At 41.8% G+C, this 12,333-nt stretch overlaps 2 protein-coding genes across 2 annotated transcripts; one reads left to right on the top strand and one right to left on the bottom strand.

Annotated features, from left to right (window-relative positions):
• The first annotated feature begins 7 nt into the window (after window positions 1-7).
• dbr1 (debranching RNA lariats 1) lies at window positions 8-3,545 on the top strand. Its single transcript, XM_030786934.1, has 9 exons — window positions 8-82; window positions 291-590; window positions 735-859; window positions 1,193-1,273; window positions 1,358-1,443; window positions 1,719-1,943; window positions 2,204-2,281; window positions 2,418-2,563; window positions 2,686-3,545. Exons 2-9 carry the CDS (start codon window positions 394-396, stop codon window positions 3,452-3,454), a joined length of 1,707 nt encoding a protein of 568 aa, XP_030642794.1. The 5' UTR covers window positions 8-82; window positions 291-393; the 3' UTR covers window positions 3,455-3,545.
• Window positions 3,546-4,400: 855 nt separating this feature from the next.
• Window positions 4,401-11,662, bottom strand: rab5b (RAB5B, member RAS oncogene family). Its single transcript, XM_030786733.1, has 6 exons — window positions 11,587-11,662; window positions 9,173-9,482; window positions 8,129-8,280; window positions 7,769-7,891; window positions 7,418-7,511; window positions 4,401-6,457 (listed from the first exon to the last, which is right to left on the bottom strand). Exons 2-6 carry the CDS (start codon window positions 9,333-9,335, stop codon window positions 6,345-6,347), a joined length of 645 nt encoding a protein of 214 aa, XP_030642593.1. The 5' UTR covers window positions 9,336-9,482; window positions 11,587-11,662; the 3' UTR covers window positions 4,401-6,344.
• Window positions 11,663-12,333: the final 671 nt, after the last annotated feature.

Below are 12,333 nucleotides of genomic sequence, written 5' to 3'. Positions count from 1 at the left end.
GCACAATTTTGAGTGTGTGGACGTGGGAAAGCTTAGGTCCTCTAGTTTACGGTTTAAGGACATCTAGATTGTTGCTATAAAGGTAAGAAAATATTGTTACTTGTATATAAGAATAGCTTGAAATCCTCAAAATGTTGTTATCGCAGCCATCATGTTACTATCACATCATAAGTCCATGAAGTGGTAACCGGTGTTGCTTTCATCAGCTAACATCTTTCCTGACTCGTCTCTCTCTCTCGCACCTTATCATTAAAAAAATCGCAAACATGTGGTTGGGTGCGTACCTGTAGAGACTGCAGCAGCCTGAGCTGGACATTAAAGTGAATGGAAAGAAGGACACCGAGCGAACCAGCGCCAAAGTCCACTGACGCACCCTCAAGAGTCTGACCAATCATGAAAATCGCCGTGGAGGGTTGCTGTCATGGCGAACTGGATAAGATCTACGAGACCATTACTTACCTGGAGCAGAAGGAAGGCGTTAAAGTGGACCTGTTATTGTGCTGCGGAGACTTCCAGGCTGTGCGTAACGAGGGTGATATGAAGTGCATGGCGGTGCCAGCCAAGTACAGGCATATGCAAACCTTCTACAAGTTAGTGCCTGGTTTCTCCCCCTCTTTTTATTAATGGTTTTGTTAATTACTATTAATTAAGTCCTTTTCATCCATTTATTCAAGCACACTTACCGCCGGAACTTACAGATTTTGTGTGTTACCTTTTCAAATGGTTGGTCCTAGATATTATTCTGGAGAGAAGAAAGCTCCAGTTCTCACAATCTTCATTGGCGGGAACCATGAAGCATCCAATCATCTGCAGGAGCTACCTTATGGAGGTTGGGTGGCACCAAATATATACTACATGGGTAAGAGGTCAAAGTCATTCCTACCTACCAGACATGAAGTCATTCAAATTCTCCCAGTAACCCTTTTTATGAGGCAAAGCAAATGTTCAATGTTGTTTTTGTCAGAATTACTTAATGAAGTAATGAATTGTGTACAATGAATTTATCAATATTCTCATTTCTTCCTGATTATACAGTTCACATCTCAACACACACATACACACACACACACACAGACAGACATAGACCACCTCTAGCTGACTTCATGTACATGTACAGACTGAAAAGCTAAAAGGTGTACAATGTTTTGCTCTAAACTTTGCAGTGCAATTCTGGTTCACATTTTTTGACCAGGTTATGCAGGTGTTGTGCGTTATAAAGGACTAAGGATTGGTGGCCTGTCTGGAATCTTCAAATCACATGACTATAGGAAAGGTGAGCATTGGAGGGTAAAATTGTCTTGTCACACCATAACATGAGCCAGAGATCTGTAAGCGTTGTGTTGCTGTATATTCTCAGGACATTACGAGTTTCCACCATACAGCCAAGAAACCCTGCGCAGTGTCTACCACATCAGAAACATTGACGTCTTTAAGCTTAAACAGGTATTACTGTCTAGAGTTGTGTGACCGCTCAAAGCAAAGCAGCTGTTAAGCCTCTTACTGTACTTTCTACCTGTTAGACAATGTATTAAATCTGCATTCAATTTAAGTCAGTGTAAAACTGAATTGGTAAATCGTCATTTTAATAAATGCAGCTGGTGTGAGTGTAAACCAGTTGAAGTTGATAGAAAGTAATTTTTCTAGAGTCACTTTTGAATAGAAATTACCTTGCTGAGCTGTTTCATCTCCAAGTCAATCTTTGTATCATACCTTTGCAGATACAGAAGCCTGTGGATGTGTTTATGACTCATGACTGGCCACAAGGCATCTATTACTATGGCAGAACAGAACAGCTCCTACGTAAGAAACCATTTCTCCGTCAGGAGGTGGAATCGAACTCCCTGGGCAGTCCAGCCGCTGCTGAGCTTCTGCATCATCTGCAGCCTAGCTACTGGTTCTCAGCCCACTTGCACGTCAAGTTTGCAGCTGTCATGCAACACCAGGTTTGTCACTTGTCTGTGGCTCTGGTGGTGAAAGTGAAGATGCTGAATTTAGAAACCCATTTGACCTTCAGCTCCTTTTTTTTTTTTTAATTGATTTATTTTCGTTGTGTTTGCAGTATGCCATGGCTCAACCCAGAAGAGCATAGAAGATGTTCTTAAGGATTTACCTTTTAGCAGTAGAAGAGAAGCCTATTTATAGATAGTGTTTTTACGGCCCATTGATCTCTGCTGTGTGTTGTCTTTGTCTTTTTTGTGTATAGGCTAAAGGTAATTCTGCCCCACGCACCACCAAGTTCCTTTCACTTGATAAGTGTCTTCCCCACCGCGACTTCCTCCAGGTGAGAAACGTTTTGCATTACAGACAACGCAAATGACACGTGTTGCGTTCAGCCAGTATCAGTAAACGATAATTTTTGGTGTGTGTTCTGGAGACCTTGCATATAACATGGAACTTTTGGTCCCTTGTTGCGACAGATAGTGGAGATTGCTGATAGGCCCGGGTCATCCGAGAAGCTGGAATATGATCCTGAGTGGCTGGCCATCCTGAAAGCCACAGATAGTTTGCAGAGCACCACTGCTAATTTCTGGATTCCCCCACAGAGTGACGACCTCAACGCTAGGTATTCCTCACACAAATGCACATACGCACCTTGATCTTTCAGAGAACACAGCCAACCCAGAGACATACGCTGTCACCATCATACTGTTTGTTCATTTATTTATTTCTTTATTTTTAATCCAGGTGGGATTTCAGTGCCTCAACAGAGTCTATGATGCAGGTTGTGAGCGACATGGGTGGTGAGCTCTGCATACCAGAGAACTTTAGCCTCACTGTGCCTGCCTACAATCCATCTCGCCCTCAACCCCATACCAATCCGTCATATGTTACCAATCCCCAGACAACTGAGCTCTGTGCCACTCTGGGGCTGACTGATATTTATGCCCAGGCAGGGCAAGACAGGCAGGGCCAGGATGACGAGAGTGCCTCTGGTGCTCCTGAAGAAGAGGACGATGAGGACAACCAGAGTGTTGGTAGCGTCGATGAACCAAGCGAGTATCCTACCGACAGCTCAGGTTTGTCCAGCTCTTATAATCCAGATGAAATCACCATTGAGGATGAGTGGGAGGAAGAGGAGGATGGGGAGGGAGGAGAGGAAAAGGGAACAGATGCTGTGGTTCCAGAGGGGCAGGTAGGAGGCCAGGACAGTGACAGGGACAGCAGTCCACTGAGAGAATCTGGCTCCAGCCACTTAGTCTTACCACCTCCTAACGGTGAACCTCTTCGCTCCCTCACACTCAACCTTCCTCCCCCTTGTCAGTCAACCCCATCCTCCGTCTCCCCTGCTCAGGGCAGCTCTGAAGAGGATGGGGGCGCTACGCCAGCAAGGGTCCCCAAACGCACCAGTGGACAGACCGAGGGGGCGAACACTGGCACTGGCAACACCCCTAAAATCAAGAGGAGAAACCAAACCATCTACACAGCGGCAGACGATGAGGAAACTGAGGGATGATGGGAGATCTAAGTCAGACTGGTACTTTGAGCTGCCAAATGGTTGGACATGATCATTTGTTTTAGACGCCCACGCAAGCACTCAAACGTAATATTTACTCTATATGGACAACAGGGATATAGAATATTTTTTTTTTACACATCTGTGGAATTGATGCAGAAAGATTCGGAAATTGGACAGCTATATAATTATGAAATATCACACTAGCTGGGGTTCCCCATTTTAATGGAAATTTTTTTAAAGGGTTACCTGGAGTTGTTGGAGACTCTAATGAATGAATGAGTTGTATTATTTCTCTTTGTTTGTAAAATGTATTCATTCTTTTACAGAGAAATCACAGTGTTAATGTCATGGAATTTTTTAATTGAATTGGACATTTGAGTAACTGCTTTTTAATACACAGAGGATTCGGCAAAACTTTTGACTCTCTAAACTTTTGATTCTTTATAGATATCTTATCTGTCTTGGGTTGTTTCTTTTATGTGACACCAAGATGGAATACAAAATTTTGTTGCAGTGCATCTGTGGAATAGGCCTTTGTTAAAGAACACTACACTCATAGCCACTCTTTACTGTATGTACTGTCTGTTTTGCTTTCATGCAGTTGCCTTTAAGGCACTGACATATCTGACCAACATCCAGGTTGCAACACAAAGATTTTACACCTGTGAACAATGGACTTTTTCCTAAACTGCAAATAGTAGCAGAAAGGAGGTACAGCTATTAATCTGTGGTGATATAACACAATCACTCATTTTATTATCACCACAAATAACACGTTTTTTTTATAACCATTGCTTGGTGCATAGGGTCATTTCAGGGCTCTACAAATTAGCATCAGTGACTTCTATTAACATAGTGCATAGAATTCATGTGGAAATCCTAATTTTATGAAGGTTTAGGTTACAAAGGAAAAAATAAAAGAGCAGTTAGAACTTTGTTTTCTTTCATAGTGGAGTAGCACGGCTTTATTAAACATTTCCATTTCACACAGGTGCTGATGGGAGATTAAAACCATCCCACAAGCATGGTTGACTTCAAGAAACATGACAAATTATTTAATCAGTGACACACTTATTCATTCCTTAAATGACCTCAAAAATGTATTGGCAACCCATTAAATTACTAAATAAAACCAATTTAAATAAAAGTCATCAATAGAATTTCATTTTTACTGTAACACACAAATTAACAACAAACAGCATCAATAAAACAAGACATGGCAAAGGAGCTCTCTCTTATTACCACGCTAAACTAATGAGAATTACATGTTACTGTAATGGTTCAGGCTAGGGGTAGATTAGCCTCCTCCCGTAGAGCGGCAATGTTTGATGGCTTTTGCCCCGACCCTACCCAAACACACCTGATTCAGCCAATCAGGAGTCTGAAATCCGCGTGGCAGAGTCAGGTGTGCCGTACAAGGCCAGGAGCAAAAGTAGCCATAACCCTGTGGTTCCACAGCAGAAGGGCTACCCACTCCTGGCTCAGGCCAGCATCACAAAACGCTACTTTTTTTTTTTTTTCGGCAGTCTGCCTAACTGAACTCACCTCAAGCAAGCCCAAAACAAGGAACACGGAAAAAACGGAGAGTAGGCACTTCTGTTTTTTTCCAAACCCTCTTGGGGCTTTGCAACTTTTTTTTTTTTTTTTTTTAAACAGGGGCAAATTTCCCTCACCACCGCTTTACACGACAGTGCATTGCACAGCATCCGATCCTTTATATTCTACATGAAAAGCAGTAGATTGCGAGTGCTTGTTTCTCTATTTTTCTTGGCTTTTAAGACATACAAAACAAAACAGGACCAGTGCCATATGATCTTGCATCCAAAGACAATTAGGAGAGAGATTTCATGGTTACCCTGTATCATGTTAAAGTAGAAGGGTTACCAAACAATACCTATGTTATCGTCACGAGTACATTGCAGACAGCTGACCAATTGTTTCTCAAAATGCAATTTACAGTGATTGGACCAGAACAGTAAGCACTGAAAGCACTGAACAGCAGGATGATTTCCAATGAGTGAATACTGTTCTCTGGTTACAGTGTGGACATATTTTGGTGAGACGGGGAGAGTGGAATGAAGGAGGGGTGTGGTGGGAAGACATGTGGCTGGCACTGAGGGGACAAATGGCCAGAGACAGAGTGGATGGTTATAGCAAAATAGCTGATGGGATGGGAGTAAGCTTCTGATTGCTGTCACCATCATACTGAACATTCTGGATCTTCCTACTGGGACATCAAGACCTCCTTGTGGTTGACATACTGGGTTGGTTGTCTATTGCGTAGCTAATCAGGGACCTAGGTGTTGAGTTCATTCCAGTATAAATGTGAGAGTGGAGGGTAAAATAAAAGGTAAGGATACAAAACTGGCCAAAGGGCTTTCAGACCTCAGAGCAATCACATGGGAAGGTGGGAGGGTACTGGGGATTCCTTAATCCCTGGGAGGATCAAGGAAGGCAGGGAAGACTGGAAGGGAAGAGAACCAACTGTGTCCCTTCATTTGTTCCTTCGACATTTAAATGCATTGTACTCCCTATCTTGTGTTTCTTCCCCTGACTGCTTCTGACGGTTGACTCTACTGTGCTTGCATAATCAGAAAGAATAGCGACTGAAATGATCTTTTAACCAGTTGATATCACAAAACATCCACTAATGGTGCTGAGTATTATACCGAGTCTGAAACCCACAGGCTTTCATCCATCAATCCATGTCAGACATCTCCCTTTAAAAAAAAATCACATTAGTAAGTGACTAAAAAATACTTCCCTATCCTTTCCCTTTTCCTTGGATTAGATGTCTGTCTGAGGTGGTGAAAGGGTGGAGGTTGGGGTGGATCTGGGGGTTGGAAGATGGTGGTCTCTCAAGCCACGAAGGTTGGTGTAGAGTTGCTTAGTTCCCACAGCAGCTTCGGGTGGACTGGGCATCAGGATCCTGGAGATTCACTCCCCTGTGTCTGGCGGCATGCGTAGGGTTTTGCGTGTCTGTTTTTGGCATCTTTTTTGCTGTTGACGAGGTCAAAAATCGAGTAAAATAGTTCATCAATATTGACTTGACCAGAAACCTTGAGATGATGATGGAGCAAAACAGATCTCCGACCTCGTTATATAATTAACTCATTTTCTGTGTAAGCACAGCGGGTTAATGGAAGAAACACCACAATAATAGCACCCTGCAGGGATTTCCAGGATACAACAGCTTTAAAAATCGAGTCAGCTCTGCTTTTTTCCAGTTTGGTTTGTAAACAACTTAGTGGAACAAATGCTACAATTTAATAATATTTTCCCCTGAAGTGTCACACATTTACACACACATAGTGAAATTTACCGTCAGCCAAAAAGGCTATGTAAAGCTAGCTTAGCAGTTTAGCTAGCTTAACAGAGTTTGTGTTTGACTCTCACTGCAGTTCTAACTGAGTGACATCGGTATGTATTGTGGCACAGTCACGTGCCCCATAACGACGCTTCGGACAATGACGGACTGCATGTACAACGGTGGTCCAATAACACTGTAACAGAGCTGAAAAATTCCTATCGCTTAGTGACGTCGTAATGTATTAATCACATGTTTGTGATGATGCTGGTGTAAAGAAACCTACAGTCCTGCCAGTCGTATAAAAGTACAGCACATACTATTATGTACAGTACATAATACTTGATAATAAACAACTACGTTACTGGTTTATGCATTTACTATACTGTACTTTTTTATTGTTATTCTAGAGTGTACTCTTTCTACTTACAAAAAAAAAGTTTAGGTTTGTAGCCTTGGAGCAATAGGATATATCATATATAGCCTATGTGTGTAGTAGGCTATACCATCTAGGTTTGTGTAAGTACACTCTATGATGTTCGCACAAGGACGAAATCGGCTATCGACGTTTTTCTCAGAGCGTATCCCCGTCATTAGGTGACGCATGACTGTACTGATACATACAGAAGTATGAAGGAGTACGCTAAGCTCACCAATGGCCAGGAACAGCTCGTTCACATTCATAGCAGTCTTTGCAGAGGTTTCCATAAAGAGTAATCCTGTGTCTTCTGCATAAGTCTGGGCCTCCTGGAACAGAGAAAAAAAAGTTAAAGTCAAAACTCAGGCATGTAATAAATCCTGCAATAACCTGCAAAATGAAAGTGGAATTCAAATTATGTGCCACTATAGCCAAGCTAACAGGAATGGAGGGGAAAAAAGCTAGCTAACCAAGATGATCAACATCATGTCCAGCCAACCTAAATTCAAATAAACTTATCACAACAACAAAAAAAAGACCAAAACTTGCCAAATGTTTGATACAAGACGTTTTGGGCTGCACAAACCTCATATTCCACCAGTCGCTTGTCTGCAAGGTCAGCCTTGTTCCCCGCCAAAGCAATAACAATGTTGGGACTCGCCTGTCTCTGCAGCTCCTTCACCCACGCTTTTGCCCGCTCAAATGTCTCCTAAAAACAGATGATCCATAGGGGAAAAAAAAGTGAGAATGGGAAAGACAACCCCAGTTTTTTGACCTCTTGAGATAAAACTATTTGCAGACAGTTATGGGTACAACGTGGTGAAAACAGAAAAGAATGACGCAGAGCTTGGGGTACGATTGTGAATGGGAGACGTCCTCGCGTAACAAATCGACAGTCTGAGTTTTATGTTAGCATCATTATATGACTGCACCATGGGCAACTTACCGGCTTAGTGATGTCAAACACCACAATGGCAGCTTGAGCGCCACGGTAGTACATGGGGGCCAGGCTGTGGTACCGTTCCTGACCTGCCGTGTCCCAGATCTCAAACTTCACCGTTGTGTCATCCAAACAAACACTCTGTGCCAAGAAGGCAGCTGACATAGGGTGGGAAAGATTGACAGGAGAAGCCTGCGTTATTACAGAATCCACTACTCCCACTAACTGTGTGACTGCGTACCAAGTTCCTCTGTTTTTCATGTGACCTATTCGAATCATCAACCTCAGTATAACCTTAGTATAATAGTGCACATGGCAGGATGTGAGTAAAACATCATATGAAACGTTGACAGTAAATTCTGTCTGTCAGTATTAGGAATATGGTCAAATTTAGCCTGAATGTGAAATGCTCACATTTAATAAACACTACTTCAAATTTTAGCTAAAAAAACCCATTTGTTGTTTTTTCCACTGTTCCCTGTTGTTTCACCGTTGTTCACTGGCCTCCAAAGTCCATGCTCTACAAAGGTAGCTAGTTGTGCTCTCTTGTTGTTTTGTCTTGCTTGCATCACCACCCAAATGTTTTGCTTGCAAATTCCACTAGAGCTTGGTAAAGCTTTCCATTTAAAAATATGTCTTTCCCCACTGTTGTATCAACACAAGCTGATGTGTCACATTACAAACTAAGCACTCAACAAAACTACGTTCTATGAAAATAAAATTACATTAAGCTACAACCTTTTAAAATAAAAGCATAGACCACTGTACTGTCACCTACTGGGACTGTCTGAGGCTCCATTTCCATTTTATTAATAATACTGATATACTGACATGTGTGCTGACATGCGGAGTTAACAATATTTTTTAAAAAATAACATTTTTATGTATTTTATTCATCACAGAAGTTAACACATTAACTCTGAAGCTCCTAATGTCATATATAGATTTAGATATATCATAAGACCCAAATTAAATATGTGTTCATTCAGTGTATGAACTATTTATAAGTTTGCAGTGTCACCATCTTTACCTTCTTCCCAGCCTCCTTACCTCCAATGGTTGTCTCCTGGAACTCATCAAACTGGCCCTTAACAAAACGTAGCACTAGGCTGGACTTGCCTACAGCCATGTCTCCTAAGAGCACCAGTTTGAACTGGCAGATCTTGGTCTGTGGCAGGGTCCCATTGGGCCTGCCACTACCACGGGTTGTCATGATGGAGAGGGTGGAGGGGCCTCCTAATGGGGCTTTATGAGTGCAGGAACTCAGGTAGTGAATTCCCTCCTTCTCTCTCTCTTTCTCTCTCTCTCAGTCTGATGTTTGGTTTATCACTCTCAGGCGGTCCTAAAGAAAGTATGTGACCTAAATCACAGAAAACAAATCAATAGACACATACAATTCATAGGCTGGAGTCTACGTTAGAGGAAGCTGTCAGGAAATTACGAAAACCAAAAAGTCAACCGCATAGTTTAACTGTAAACCAAAACTCAAACAATAACAGATCAAGTGTCCATAAATAATAGCAAAATGTATAAGAGCTGCTTCTGTTTCACAAACTCCAACCTGGAACTTTGGAATTTAGTTGTAGAAGCATGAAAGTGGCACTGTCACTATTAATGCATCAAAGCCTCTGATAATAAGTATTAAGTTTGCATCCCCTACCAATCATTTTAAGGTCACTAGTTCATAGGGGACATGATCCTGTTAAATTACACAGGTCCAACTGTAAAGCAGTCAGGTATTATTTTATTGCATTTCAGCAAGGTACAGACTCCAATCTGACTAAACCAGTCCCTTGTGTCATGGTCTGTGTGTTTAAACAAAACTAGCTCCACTAGTGCAATAAACACCAATTACATTGTATCAGCCATTCACAATTCCACACTGGGAGCAGAAAGTGTCTGCGTCATTTACTTGCCAAAGACTGACTGTGTTCCCATTCTTTTCACATGTGTATGCGTGTATGTGTGTGTGAGAGAGATAAAATGACTGATGTTTCTGCACACATTTCATATTTTCTATCCATGTGACTTACTTCTGTCCACACATGCAACTAAAAACAGTTAAACTGAGAATCACTGCTTTGAGGCAAAAACTAGTTTCCTGACAGCTTCCTCTAAATGACTTTGATCTTCGTTTCAGTCTACACTAACACAACTACATCAAAGTACCTTTTAGGCAACAACTGTACAAGATTAAAGATGAAAATATTTGTTTCAAGCACAGATCACTTTAAATCAGAAAAGAAAACCTACACAGAATCCCATCATATTCTACGGGAGAAGCTTACACAAAGAGATGGTATTATTACTCAACACCTTCCTGCTACCTCATTTTTCAGCGAACTTCACAAATCAGCATATGTGTGCACACTGATTGGGATCTGTGACAATGTTTGAGAAAAGACGCACACAGAGTCAACTTCATCAAAGCCATCAGGGAAAAAAAGTAAGTAAAAATGCCAGAAGACACAACAGCATCTGGTGTTGATTTGACCTATAAAGAACTCTCATGACAGCAATCCACCAGACCAGAACACCTGCCACCAGATACATGTGGACAGCTTTCCATCTTTTATTTCTGGACTAGATCACGCCCCAATCACCCATCTTTTATTTATCATAAATGTACATATACTTCCGTCTGTTGTTTATTTGTTGTAACATGCTGGTTTAAAGCAGGCCAGACTCCGGGGTGAACGTGCACAGTATGTCACATTCCACAAAGAGACTGGACTCCAGTCAGCATTTCAGCACCTGGTCTCTTAGCGGATGAATTTTCAACGAACACACAACCGCGACAATTTCGTCCAACAATATGAATTACCTCAAGCAAAGACCGCAAGGACAGGGAACTTTGTCACGTCCACGTTAACAATTTTCCTACTTCCTTGCATTCGGTGGTGCAGCAAATATTTATAACTATTTGCGGTTCATAGGTCAGAGTCGGTCGAGAGATGGCGGTGCCCCGATTTTCAGCCCGACATCTGAAATAAACGGAAACTGAATATAACGCAATACACGTGAATTCTTTACCAAAACCCAAATGTGTGTCAACTCTGGCGTCCGCACGTTACAGCAAAATATATATTCGTCGCTTCCGTTCCACACTTGTCAGTTCAAGACTGGAATTTTGATGTCGCATACAATGATGTCTCAGTCAATAACAAAAGGTCTGCATTCCCCTCTGATCCATTTAAGTTACGAATGGGTACTGTCACCAGTTTCGCTTTCAAGTATTGACCGATTGTATGGGCCTAACTGTAATGCAGGTAGGGCAGGGTATTATTCTGTTGCGTCTCGGCGCAGCATGGACTCCGCTCGGACAACACCAGTCCCCGCTCTCGTGCTCTTGGACGATTCCACAAAAGCGGCTGTCGTGATTCAAATGAGCATCCCATTTGCAACTATTTGGATGGCCTTTCAACAAAATAACACAATGCCACAAAAAGTGTTGCGAGATTTACCTGTATTAAGTTCCGCCTTGGTCGTAGGTCGCTGCTTTTTGGTCCTGTTGTTGATGGTCGATCAGCTGGTTACTGCACTAGCACTTCCTGCAAAACCGCGCAAGCGCAATATCACGAAGTTGGATTAATACAGAACGAGACCACCTACAGATAATCTCAAGGGAGTAATAGTTTTATGGCTAGCCTATCAAGCGTGTTCGACGATTGCTGAGGGTTAAACCGCTTCGGCTGAATGCACAGAATTATTACTGAATATCCCAGTTTTAGTGTTAATTTACACCACAACAAGTTTCTAATTTTGATTACAGTATTTTCCCCTTTATAACGGTGTCTCGTTGCTCTAAAACAGCGAGTCACTGAAAGATTCTCAAAACTTGCCTCCTTTGTCTTGGTTGGACAGTTAGGAGTTAAAACAGGTAGAATGAATTCAACGATATGTTTTGCCATGTAATAGGCCTAATAAGAATAGCATCTGTAGTACTGCACGGCTCACTAAATAGTTATAACCATACGATTTGTGGGAGGTTTGTACACATAGAACAGGAGACATATTAGCCTAATATAAATAATTGTAGCCAAATATATATAAAATACATAAACTTAGACACCATTAACAAGGAAATAGATTAGACACATTCAGTATTCCTTCACTTAATGAGCTTCTGAAATATGCACACCATAAAATACTTAAGGGGAGAATTCATGAAGGAGAAGAGCAGACGAGAGCAACATAACTTATTTACATAT

This window comes from Chanos chanos, chromosome 10, assembly GCF_902362185.1.
Source record: "Chanos chanos chromosome 10, fChaCha1.1, whole genome shotgun sequence".
NCBI lineage: Eukaryota > Metazoa > Chordata > Actinopteri > Gonorynchiformes > Chanidae > Chanos > Chanos chanos.
The sequence above is the reverse complement of the archived record's forward strand: the minus strand, read 5'-3'. Positions and strand labels throughout refer to the sequence as shown.